We start from the raw sequence: 12561 nt of genomic DNA, 5'->3' as shown, positions 1-12561 counted from the left end.
TGCTCAGATCGGATATATATCTGTCTTCTCACCAGACTGCGAATATCGTCGGAAATATTCTTCATTGTCATCATACAAGACTCCTAATGCAATCAATGGGAAAACACATAGGTCCTAGAGGTCTTCCCTTGCTCTCCTCATGGCATAACTACTACAAAGTGTAAGATGAAATGTCAATGATGCATGACACTGCAGCAACCGAGATACAAAACCTTGCTCTCAAAGTGACCAATCACAGCCAAATACCATGTACCACAATACTTATTCCCCCAGGAATAAATGGAGGCGAAATTCAAGCATGATTAACACCATAGACCGATTAGCTACTTACATATACAACATACCTCCCCAATGATAACCACTACTACTATATCTACAATGTCACCATCACAAACTCTCCCCCCTCTCCCTCTCCCTCTCCCAAAACCACTCCCCTCCATGTCATCATCCTCCACATCCCCCTCCACCCGCTGGCTCGCCATTCAAACCCGCGACCCAAGATACACCAGCACCTTCGTGTACGCCGTCCTCACCACAAAAATCTACTGCCGCCCAACCTGTCCCGCGCGTCTCGCTCGCCGAGCCAACGTCCGCTTCTACGATACAGCCTCGCAGGCCGAGCGTGCAGGGTTTCGCCCCTGTAAGCGCTGCAAACCCGAGATTGTCATTGACAATAGCAACAACAACAACAACAACAACAATAACAACAATTTGTTTGGGGCGGACCATAACACTACTCAAAGTAGTGTGAATGGTGGTGGTACAACTATTTTCCATCCGCAGATCCACTCAGTCCAGAGAGCTTGTCAGACAATCCGGGCTTCTGTGCAAGCGGGCTCGAAACCGACGTTGCGGATGCTGGCGGCGGAGGCGGGACTGACGCCGAGTCATTTCCATAGGGTGTTTAAGAGGGTCGTGGGCGTTACGGTGGGGAGGTATGTGGGTGATATTGTTATGAGGACGAAGGGGATGGGTTGTGACGGGGAGGTGGAGGTGTTGGAGGGAGCGTGTAGGGATTGGGTTGGGGGTGTGGGTGATGGATGTGGTGGTGATGGATGTGGTGGTGATGGATGTGGTGGTGATGGATGTGGTGGTGATGGATGTGGTGGTGATGGAAATGGGGCTGGGGCTGTTTTGTGGAATGACTTTGATGTTTTGTTAGCCGCTGAGGGGGAGGATAGGTTCGTTGCGACCACTACTACTGTTGCTATGCAGGATGTACAACCGGTGCAGGATCATGAGGAACTTCTGGCTTGGCGTGCAGTGGGTTCTTACGGCGTTGGCGTTGGGGGAGGGTGTTCGGTTGATGAAACGCTTGCATTGGGCGATATATGATACTTTAAGTTGTTTTAAGCACCTGATGTGTTTTAGGGTGAGAAGGAATGAAACCTTCTGAGGGGAACGGGGATCTCAGATTAAGCGACATTGTCGCATGACATGCACTGCCTCGATGGGACCTTACGGTAGGTTGTATACGCGTACCTGCTAAATCAATGTCTTGGTGGTGGGTTTGCCGCGGATGTTGATGGATTACGTATTCGTATTCAGGGGAGGAGTGAGACAGGGGATGATGGATGGGCTATGTGCTCCAGTTCGATTCTGTCAGTACGTCCAATTGAACTTGTCTGGGATCCCGCCTTCAATTTGCGGATACACGGCCTGAATATGATCGAAATGATTGCATTCATGATCGGTTTAGGGAGCTTTCATTGTTGCGACGGTTCAGTTCCCTATTCTTCCGTATTGATCGTGTGGATATTTTCCATGGATATCGAATAGCGAAGAAACCATGTGTTTGAATATAATATACTAAATACAGGGAACGGTTGAATGACAGCAAAAGAAGGCCGTTGAATCTAATAGTCAGTGTGTTGCTAACTGCCCGAGGGTATAACACGTGACTATATCAAGGAACCAGTTCGAGCATGACCGTATAAGGAGGTTGTTATCATGATGAGGTATATGACGAATGGTCATGATCTATTTGGTCTTTTGTGCGATAGTATATGCATCTTGAAACCTTGGGGATAGTAGTAAGTTTGGCCAGTGTTGTTTGAGAATGAATGAATTGGGAAAGAACCAAGTATATATACTGAGTAGTACTAGTATTGCCTGATCCATTGTAATCTCGAACCAGACTAGTACTCCACAAAGCTTCCGTGCAGTGGTATCAGTATTCTCGAAGTCGACCTTTGCGTACAGAAACCCAGCAAATCTATCACCCCTGCGTTAGTGCCGAGGCGTTGAGCAGTGTGGTGGTGTTGAGATGTGCCTCTAACCCGCCTTTGATCCTCGGGTCCCACTTTACTCCGTGTAGGGGTCTCCTTTCTTTCTCAAACACAAGGTGTGATCGTTGCCCGTTTGACCATGACCTCCGCATCGAATGTTTGTTTCAGATTGAGAAAGAGATGTGGGTTCGAGGTCGTCATGATTTTTGATAGGTTTGATAGCAGGATCTACGAATCATGTCTTGGAGCCCCGGATAAGATCATCTTGAGATACTTTGTGCCTTCACCCAATGTAAAGCAGACTCCATGCGATTGAACACTGCAGTGATATTCCAGCAGTACGTGGTCGTAATCTTACCTACAGTTTCTTGCCAGATAAGCTTTCATGGCTCACCAATTGCCATTGTTGTCGATGCATTGACCGGGTCTTGCATCATGGTCTGATGATCGCGTCAACACTGGCGCTTTCAGATTACCGTGTAGAGTCATGATCAGAGGGAGGATTATGGGTACAAAGTACTTATCATACAGTAGGGGCCTCTTCTGCCGTGTCTGTCGCTTTGGACCCTGAACCATAATTGCTTATTGTTGGATTTCTCAGAATTCCTTCCGAACATATTGTGGAAGATCTTTACACAGCCTACAGTTCATCATTGGGGCAGCCCCACCTATAAAGAACAGAAGCTTTACCCTGAGCCTCTTAAACATCACAGTAATTCTCTGATGGAATGAACCAACCTTTTCGATGCTCTCTGGATTCCCAAACTCATAAGACGGTGTATCTAGACCATCTGGCTGCTGGGTAAGTAGCCGCCCACAGTCTGTTCTGAAAATAGAACGAGACTCAACTGGTGGCAAAGAGAGCTTCCAATGGAGGACCACGTTTGGGACTGACCATCGGCCATCGACCGCCAATCGACGGCAGTGGATCCCCACTGCAATGGCCCACAAACGCGTGTCACATCCGGCAGTCCAGAATCTGCTCTGGCCTATGACGCTTCTCAATTCTGATACACCTCTAGATCCGCTCAGGTCTTTTTGACAAACCCGGTTTTGCAGGTCGAATGATAATGATAGGCCTTCGTCAGCAACTTATCAACCGGCTGTGCCACCGGACTGCATCTGTACCTTGGCTAAAACCAGCTAAAGTAGACCAACCCACTAGTTGGAAATTCCAGATAGGAGAGCTGCTAGGTTTCAGGTACACCTCATCCTGCTGGGCCAACTGAACTTAATTATGGCGGTTCTGGCCCCGCCTCCACTGGCCATTGGAGGGATCGAACCCTCCATCCATTACAGGGACTTTGGTTTGCTTCGCACTCCGTTCTGTATGATGGTTGCTCTTGATTTACTGGCTGCTCAGGGTTCAGGAAGAGTAGAATCAGTACATAAAGCATGCTACTTGTGAAAGATAGAAGGGGATGGGGCAGCGTCACCATGCAACCAAATTCTTTTTCCCGGGTCGGTTTTGTCGAGTGTTGGTGGGGGAGAAATTCTGCTGGGAACCTTGAAAAGGCAATGTGGCGCTTTCCGTGCAACCAGCTCTCCATTGGAGAGTTGTCTGGCCCGCTTGCGATTGGCAATAGCATTGTGGTCTCGTTGCTGTCTGTCATTCCTCGATCAACACTGCCATGGTCGCAATCGCTGCCCCGGATTTACTAATAATATTCTCTCTTGCCCGGAAAAAATAATGGTTAGCAATAATAAAATTAAAATAATAATATTAACACTAATCAATAGGCATAATAATAGTAAAAGGAAAAAAATGATCCCACCTGCTAACTAATTTCCCCTGTCACCCTTTTCGAGCCTTCCCTTAAGACCCAACCCGTCCCTCCTCCTTGTCTGTCGCAACTCTGCTGCACCTTTTCTCACCACCTACCCTTTCTTTTTCTGCTTTCTTTCTCATTTCTCGCCTCCTGGCTGTGGCGCCATCTTTTTGTCTCATACGCAGCAGCGTGCTTCTTACGAATCGTGTTTCTTTCGTTTCAATCCCTCTTGCAACAACCCTCGATTCTAGAAACAAACTTCATCTAGACGGTTTAGCTTGGTTTCTGGTCGCATAGTAACCTCGTTTCTCTAAAGAATAAACCTCGGATCAATACAACATTCGCTTTCCCACTCTATTTTCTATCCACTATCATAATCCGTCAACATGAACGTCAATCGCAAGTTCGATCGCTTCAAGCAATGGGCGGGGGAGAGAATGGGCGGAGAGGCCAAAACCACTCTCTCTGATGACTTCAAAGCTATGGAGACGGAGATGAACGTGCGCCACGAAGGTAAGCATCACAACACTCAAGACGTATGGTATTGATCCAGCTTATTGACTCATGCGCCTCCCATTTAGGAATTGACCGTATCCACAAGGCGACTGGCTCTTACATCAAGTCCATTTCAAAGCGGAGCGAAGGTGACGATAAGGAAAAGACCTTGCCCATTGCTCATCTGGGTAGTAGCATGGTTGGCCATGGCGAAGACTTCGATGCGAACTCTGATTACGGCCGCTGCATGACCAGTAAGCTAACACAAATGTCAAATCGCATTCCTATCCTAATGACATTATTACACAGTGCTTGGAAGGGCTGAGGAGCGCCTGGCTCGACTCCAGGACGCTTACATCTCGCAGGTGAATGCGGGGTGGCTTGAGTCGCTGGAGCATTCCTTGACTCAGATGAAAGAGTACCAGGTATGACGGATCGCAAGCGCCAGTTGAGTGGTATGAAATACTGACCCTATGTTCTATAGGCTGCTCGCAAGAAGCTTGACAGCCGTCGTCTGGCCTACGATACCTCCCTCTCGAAGATGGAGAAGGCGAAGAGAGAAGACTTCCGCGTGGAGGAAGAGCTCCGGACCCAGAAGGTCAAATACGAAGAGGCCAACGATGATGTGTCTCGGCGCATGCAGGACATTAAGGATTCCGAAGTTGACGGTGTTGCGAACCTGGAAGCGTTCCTGGAGGCTCAGCTTGACTATCACGAGCGCTGCCGTGATGTTCTTCTGCAACTCAAATATGAGTGGCCAAACAGGTGAGCATATTCTGAACTATCGATCTACCTCGTCATGCTAACGTACTAGTAGAGCTCAGCCTCCCAGCACCCGTCGTCCAGGACGCCCTCGCTCAAACACTGCGCATTCCTACCATGAACGTTATGAACCACTACATGAGGAGGCCGACAACACGGCTGATCTGCGTCCTATCATCCGATCGACCAGAGCGTCATCGATCGAGCCCTCTGCCAGAGAGGTCTATCCGCCAGATGCTTACTCTCAGCGACCTGTTCTGAACAGAACCTCGACATTTGAGGGACCTACGCAGTTGCGCCAAGAGCAATCTCCTGGCACATACCAATGGCCATCTCGCGCAGCCAGTGACAACTATATTGGTCGCAGAAATAGCGTGCAGTCCCGGACCATGGGCAGACCATATGTTGATCCGTACATGGAGCAGTCGGAGGATGCTAGTCCTGTTAGCGGCACCAGTCCCGAGAGGACGTATATGGGCCGGAACCCATCTCCAGTCTCTTCGTATGGAGGTGCTGTCTCGAGAAAGTCCAGCTCTACTACCTTGAACGGCACACCACTGAACAAGAAGGCCCCTCCACCCCCGCCTCCCCGCTCCAAGAAGCCTGCGCCGCCACCACCCCCCATGAAGCGCCCCATTCTCAGTGCAGGCGAGTACTGAGTTCTTCTATTTGGTCACGGTGTATCTTACTACGAACAAGCTGGAGCTTGGAGGATTTGGCGGGCTATATACCAAACTGTTGCTCACGGATTTCCGGCAAATCCGTCTAGCGTGGGTGACCACATATGCGCCGTATTCATCTCTACTGGGGAGTGATGAATACAACTAATGATTCAGCTGGCAAAGCCTCGCACGGTCGCTAGTAGTCTGAAAGGGATGATCAGCGATAATTCGGGCCTGCACCAGCAGCTGTGGTGGATGATTGCACAGACGTGTTGGTGCATAAGGGATAAGGGATAAGGGATTTCTTTTTTTTCTTCTTTTTTAGACCGGGTTGGTAGTGTAAATTATTTAGCCCTTGGGATAGGCCTTAATCAAGTCATCGGCGTTTGATGCTGGCGTATTCGTATACGCACCTCACTATAGTCTAGCCTTAACGTAGTATCCCGATGTTAGCGCGGAGTGCCGAGGGCGGGCACGACGCTAGTCCCAAGGCGGGTATGCCGGCGAGCAGGCCAAGCTGAGTCAGCGACGGGCGCGGGAAGTGAATACACGTGACCCGGCACGAAATCTTCTTCCAACGTCTCGCCGCCTGCCTCTCCTCGTTACAGGCACAGGCTGAGCACCGCCAGTTTCCCCGACCAGCACGGAAAGTCGCGAAAGCCCCGTCCCCTCCATCTCCATTTCATCCAGACTGGCCTTCCACGCGCCTTTTCCAACGCGGCCCCTCCGTCTGGGGTCCTTTCTACCCCTACATCCTCGTGTTCTACACCCCCTTCCCCCTTCTTCCTGATTCTCCTGTTTTGTCGCCTACCGCCCTGTGTCTCCTCCGGCTTGGTCCAAACATCACGAAACTTGTCGCCAAGGTCCAGATACAGGCCGCTACCAGTCGCATTCATCGACATAAGGAGCCCCCCATCCCTCCACATCAGTAATTTAGCGCACTCGATCGCCCTTCCCTGCGCGAATTGCCATTTACCCTCGCCGTCCTCAATTCCCACGTGTTTCCCTAGGCGCTTGTTCGGGGCCTGTCGCATCCAGGTCGCTTCCACGTCGCCCCCCAGCGTGTCATTTCGCTTATGACTACGTCCACCACGCGCTAAACCATGGCTTCTCTCCAGTCAGCACCCAGTATGGCGGCTGGAAACATGTCGTTGCCGCCAAACATCACGCAACAACAAATCCAAGAGGTCTTCCAGGTATGCTTTTCCGTCCCTTGTGGAAGCACTACCATCACTTCGCCCTTCTATCCTACTTGCTTTCTTTTCCCTCAGTATATTGTCAATTGGTCTTCAAATGGAAATCCTTCTGACATGGCTCTCCAATAGAAATTCAAACAGATGCAGGAACAAGGCGTTCGCCATGATGACCCTGAATACCTCAAGGCCCACAATCTTCTATCAGCCTTCCAGCGGCAACAAGCCTACCACAAACAGAGGCAAATGCAACAGCAGCAGTTGCAGGTGCAGCAACGTCAGCAGCAGCTCAATGGCTCGAATACCGAGGCTGTCGCTGCGAATGGCATGAATGGTACGTCCCATCTCCTATCATCGCATATTACATATATGGCTTTCTCACTGACTCGGAACTATCGTAGGCCGCAATAACTCTATTCCCAACGCGACGAATACCAATATACCGGATGCTAGCGCGACAGGTGGTCAACAGCCTGCAACCCAGGGCGCACCTCAGAAAGGCGCGGCTGGAACTGGAAACAGTTTCTCTGCTGAGCAGCTTGCAACGCTTAGGAACCAAATCCTAGCTTTCAAGATGCTATCGAAGAACCTGCCGATTCCGGCTCGCGTTCAGCAGCAACTTTTCCCTTCGAAGAAGCAGGAGACCCCTGCGCCGTCCGAGAATGTCGCGGCAGCGGAAGGCGTCTTGGAAGCTGCTGCTCAGAGCAAGCCTGATCAGCCTGCAGCTACAACAGAGGCTCCTCAGCACAAAGATTTCTACCAGAACTTCCAGTCGCCTTACGATCTGATACCCAAGACTGTCAGCTTTACCGACCACGCCTCCCGCGCCAACCGCATGCGTATTCCCGCCTTGATGCCACCTGGAATTGACCTCGAGCAAGTGCGCGAGGAACGCGAAATAGCCCTTTACAACAGAATTAACGCACGAAAGGCGGAGTTGGCTGAGCTTCCTACCAATATTGGCGCGTGGGACTCTAGCCAGAGCGACACCGCCACTGGAGACGATTCTGTGAAACTCAAGGCCCTTATCGAATACAAGATGCTCAACCTTTTACCGAAACAACGCCTTTTCCGGAAGCAGATCCAAAATGAGATGTTCCATTTTGACAATCTGGGCATGACTGCGAACCGTTCGAGTCATCGCCGTATGAAGAAGCAATCACTACGGGAGGCTCGGATCACCGAGAAGTTGGAGAAACAGCAGCGCGATGCTCGCGAAACGAGAGAAAAGCGCAAGCAGTATGATCATCTCCAGGCTATCCTTACTCATGGTGCCGAGTTGCAGACTGCTGCTGCCCAACAGCGCACTCGTATGCAGAAACTGGGCCGTGCTATGCTTCAGCACCACCAGCACATGGAGCGTGAAGAACAGAGACGTGTGGAGCGTACCGCCAAGCAACGTCTCCAGGCTCTTAAGGCCAACGACGAGGAAACGTATCTCAAGCTGCTTGGACAGGCCAAGGATTCTCGTATCTCTCACCTTCTTAAGCAGACCGACAATTTCCTTAAGCAGCTTGCTGCCTCCGTTCGGGAGCAACAACGAAGTCTGGCCGAGCGCTATGGTGAAGAAGACCAGTTCTTTGAAGAAGATGAAGAAGAGGAGATTGCCTCCGGTAGCGAAGACGAAGGTGACGGAAAGAAGAAGATCGATTACTATGCCGTTGCGCATCGCATCAAGGAGGAGGTGACTATTCAACCTAGTATCCTTGTCGGTGGTACGCTTAAGGAGTACCAGATGAAGGGTCTGCAGTGGATGATTTCCCTGTACAACAACAACCTCAATGGTATTTTAGCTGATGAGATGGGTCTCGGAAAAACCATTCAGACCATCAGTTTAATCACTTATATTATTGAGAGGAAGAAGAACAATGGCCCCTTCCTCGTCATTGTCCCTCTCAGTACCCTTACCAACTGGAACCTTGAATTCGAGAAGTGGGCGCCGTCCGTTTCTCGTGTTGTCTACAAGGGACCTCCGAATGCCCGTAAGCAACAGCAGCAACAGATCCGTTGGGGCAACTTCCAGGTTCTGTTGACGACTTACGAGTACATCATCAAGGATCGTCCGATTCTGAGCAAGATCAAGTGGACTCACATGATTGTTGACGAAGGTCATCGTATGAAGAATACTCAGTCTAAGCTGAGCAGCACGCTTTCACAATACTACACCAGCCGTTACCGTCTCATTTTGACGGGTACACCCTTGCAAAACAACCTTCCTGAGCTGTGGGCACTGCTGAACTTCGTTTTGCCCAATATCTTCAAGTCTGTCAAGTCGTTTGATGAGTGGTTTAACACGCCCTTTGCCAACACAGGTGGACAGGATCGTATGGAACTGAGCGAAGAAGAACAACTGCTGGTGATTCGTCGTCTTCACAAGGTTCTGCGACCCTTCCTGCTGAGACGTCTGAAGAAGGATGTCGAGAAAGATCTTCCCGACAAGCAAGAGAGAGTCATCAAGTGCCGTTTCTCTGCATTGCAAGCCAAGCTGTACAGGCAGCTTGTTACGCATAACAAGATGGCCGTCAGCGATGGCAAGGGTGGTAAGACCGGTATGCGTGGTCTCAGCAACATGCTGATGCAGTTGCGAAAACTCTGTAACCATCCCTTCGTTTTTGAGCCGGTGGAAGATCAGATGAACCCTGGACGAGGAACCAATGATCTGATTTGGCGTACTGCTGGTAAATTCGAGCTTTTGGATCGGATTTTGCCCAAGTTCCGGGCTACTGGCCATCGCGTCCTGATGTTCTTCCAGATGACGCAGATCATGAACATTATGGAAGACTTCTTGCGTCTTCGTGGATTGAAGTATCTCCGTCTTGACGGGTCCACCAAGTCAGACGATCGATCCGATTTGTTGAAATTGTTCAACGCCCCGGACTCGGAGTACTTTTGCTTCCTGCTATCCACACGTGCGGGAGGTTTGGGTCTCAATCTTCAGTCCGCCGATACCGTCATCATTTTCGATTCTGATTGGAACCCTCACCAGGATTTGCAAGCACAGGATCGTGCGCATCGTATCGGCCAAAAGAATGAGGTTCGTATCTTGCGTCTGATCAGTTCCAACTCAGTGGAGGAGAAGATTTTGGAGCGTGCTCAGTTCAAGCTCGATATGGATGGCAAGGTCATCCAAGCAGGAAAGTTCGACAACAAGTCTACCAACGAGGAGCGTGACGCTTTGCTGCGGACGCTTCTGGAGACTGCCGAGGCTGCTGATCAGATTGGTGATCAGGAAGAAATGGATGATGATGATTTGAACGAAATTATGGCGCGGTCTGACGAGGAGTTGACTACGTTCCAGCGTATTGATAAAGAACGACAGAAGACCGTGCCGTACGGCTCTGGTCACAAGTACCCTCGTCTGATGTGCGAAGAAGAGTTGCCCGATATCTATCTTACGGAGGATAACCCGGTAACTGAGGAGGTCGATGTCGAGTTAGCTGGTCGTGGTGCTCGTGAACGCAAGATTACCCGGTATGATGATGGTCTTACTGAGGAACAATGGCTTATGGCTGTCGATGCGGATGATGACACGATCGAGGATGCTATTGCTCGGAAGGAGGCGAGGGTCGAGCGTCGTCGGGTTAACAAGGAGAAGCGTCAAAAGAAGACAGTGGGTGATTCTTCACCGGAACCTTCCCGCGAGAACTCCGAGACACCGCAGCCGAAGAAGCGTCGCAGAGGTCCCGCTCCGAAGCGCAAGGCTGAGGAGGTAGTGGAGGAAACGCCTCAGCCAAAGCGGAAGAGGGGAAGACAAGCCAAGCCGGTTGAGACGCTGTCGCCGGAGGATCGTGCCACCCTGCAGCGCATTGTCAACACCGTATACCAAGCGTTAATGGATATGGAGGCGGAGCTGCCGGCCGATTCGTCAGACAGTGAGGATGGCCCTGTTACGCGGTCCATCATTGAGCCATTCATGAAGCCACCGCCCAAGACGCACTATCCCGACTATTACATGGTCATTCAGAACCCGATCGCCATGGATATGATCAAGAAGAAGATCAACCGTGAGGAGTATCAGAGCCTGAAGGACTTCCGAAATGACATCCATCTCCTCTGCCAAAATGCCCGGACTTACAATGAGGATGGCAGCATCCTGTTCCAGGATGCCAATGACATCGAGGTGAGTAGACATCTGTAAGCAGTCGAGATTAAAGCAGCCACTAACAGTGCCTAGGCAAAATGTTTGGCGGAGCTCCAGAAGGAGACCGAAGGCTACCCACAGTTTGCCAACTACGATGACCTGGGTGGACAAGGCGGAAATGACCAGTCGACTGCTGCAGCATCGGGGGCCGAAACACCTTCAGCGGTTGCCACGCCAAAGCTGAAGCTCACGTTCAATAGCGGCAACCGAGATAATGCTGCGGCTGCAGGAGCCGGCAATGGCGTCAGCGAGACTGATTGACATTGCTAATAGACGTTGGTGAAGACATAGTGGCTGTTATTTCTTGACATGGTTTAACGTGTTGCAAAAACTTCGAATACCTGCACATTACATTCTATGCTGTTTTGATCTGTCTTTGATATGCCCCCCATTTTTTTCCTACCGACTTTTGCTCTGTGGATGGCGTTCCTGTGACCTTTTGGTGGCTGGGGATGGACGATGGTTGATGGCGCACTGCTCTATTCGATTTGAAGACGAGCGATTTCTCCTTTTACACTTCTCTCCCCGGGATCCTCTTCGAATTTTCTATTACTACACATGTTTTTTTCCTTCCTCTCTCTTTTACCATTTTCCTCATTTGAGTGCCGACGATGTCTAGACCGGGCAGGTCGTGGATCTCTCACTGTCACTTCGGGCTCGGCTGGGAGGGTTCTGCCTGCCAGGGGGGGAGTCTCGCTTTTGAAGATGACATTGGTTGTAATTGGATCTTCAACTATGTGATTTATTAGCGACGGTCAATGTAGCCCTACGTAATGTACCATGTTTGATGTTGGAGTGTGCAAAATTATGCCGGGTGGATATTCTATAGCTACGAGGGTAGACAGATTGATTGTGAGATACCGACAAAGAGAATACTATCATTGTACACTTGTCATTGTGTATTCCAGAGCAGCTGGGGTTTAGATACATTGGTCAGCTTTGTGCTTTGTAGCTCGGTCGCAAGATGCCCATACACCAGTAGAAGCTCACTCACACCGTAAGAATTAGCTTGGCAACAAGCTACATGTTTCAATGGAAAACACATATTTTTACCATAGTTCTTCGCGTTTCAGCCTGTTTCCAGAAGGGAAGTGAAAAGCAAAGCGTGGTTCGCTAACTCATTAGCTGAATACCTCTCTGCCTATCAGGTTCACAGGCTTATGGATGGTGGGATAGAATGTACTATGGATAGAATGGAAACTAATTCCGCGCACACACAAACACAAACATAAACACGATAATCCACTTCTCTTTCCATCAGATCTGTTGTCTAGAATATTTCTAGAAAATCATAACACCTTCTATTGATAT

The 12561-nt window shown here is 50.0% G+C and overlaps 4 protein-coding genes across 4 annotated transcripts; 3 read left to right on the top strand and 1 right to left on the bottom strand.

The window, feature by feature from the left end:
- Window positions 1-438: 438 nt before the first annotated feature.
- On the top strand, window positions 439-1335 carry mpt (putative DNA repair and transcription factor Ada; the record flags this gene model as incomplete). The annotated part of the gene is made up of 1 exon (XM_025710406.1): window positions 439-1335. One exon carries the CDS (start codon window positions 439-441, stop codon window positions 1333-1335), a length of 897 nt encoding a protein of 298 aa, XP_025567883.1.
- Window positions 1336-4020: 2685 nt separating this feature from the next.
- BO88DRAFT_399777 (BAR domain protein) lies at window positions 4021-6323 on the top strand. The gene is made up of 5 exons (XM_025705396.1): window positions 4021-4510; window positions 4579-4746; window positions 4802-4917; window positions 4977-5257; window positions 5310-6323. The coding sequence occupies exons 1-5, from the start codon at window positions 4384-4386 to the stop codon at window positions 5911-5913; spliced, it is 1296 nt and encodes a 431-aa protein (XP_025567882.1). The 5' UTR covers window positions 4021-4383; the 3' UTR covers window positions 5914-6323.
- Window positions 6324-6394: 71 nt separating this feature from the next.
- Window positions 6395-7164, bottom strand: BO88DRAFT_2644 (uncharacterized protein). Its single transcript, XM_025702305.1, has one exon. The coding sequence runs from the start codon at window positions 6948-6950 to the stop codon at window positions 6519-6521; it is 432 nt and encodes a 143-aa protein (XP_025567881.1). The 5' UTR covers window positions 6951-7164; the 3' UTR covers window positions 6395-6518.
- Window positions 7020-11621, top strand: BO88DRAFT_459302 (putative RSC complex subunit (Sth1); the record flags this gene model as incomplete). The annotated part of the gene is made up of 4 exons (XM_025711083.1): window positions 7020-7112; window positions 7242-7443; window positions 7511-11229; window positions 11284-11621. The coding sequence occupies 4 exons, from the start codon at window positions 7020-7022 to the stop codon at window positions 11509-11511; spliced, it is 4242 nt and encodes a 1413-aa protein (XP_025567880.1). The 3' UTR covers window positions 11512-11621.
- Window positions 11622-12561: the final 940 nt, after the last annotated feature.

Source organism: Aspergillus vadensis, assembly GCF_003184925.1.
Source record: "Aspergillus vadensis CBS 113365 unplaced genomic scaffold BO88scaffold_1, whole genome shotgun sequence".
NCBI lineage: Eukaryota > Fungi > Ascomycota > Eurotiomycetes > Eurotiales > Aspergillaceae > Aspergillus > Aspergillus vadensis.
This window is presented reverse-complemented; position numbering and strand designations above follow the sequence as displayed.

What these genes read in the sequence shown, in the direction of transcription:
- BO88DRAFT_2644 (XM_025702305.1), bottom strand. Translation starts at nt 6,950, where the DNA reads ATGCGACAGGCCCCGAACAAGCGCCTAGGGAAACACGTGGGAATTGAG.
- BO88DRAFT_399777 (XM_025705396.1), top strand. Translation starts at nt 4,384, where the DNA reads ATGAACGTCAATCGCAAGTTCGATCGCTTCAAGCAATGGGCGGGGGAG. An exon ending in CTCAGATGAAAGAGTACCAG is followed by an intron (nt 4,918 to 4,976) that starts GTATGACGGATC and finishes TATGTTCTATAG; the next exon opens with GCTGCTCGCAAGAAGCTTGA. An exon ending in AAATATGAGTGGCCAAACAG is followed by an intron (nt 5,258 to 5,309) that starts GTGAGCATATTC and finishes ACGTACTAGTAG; the next exon opens with AGCTCAGCCTCCCAGCACCC.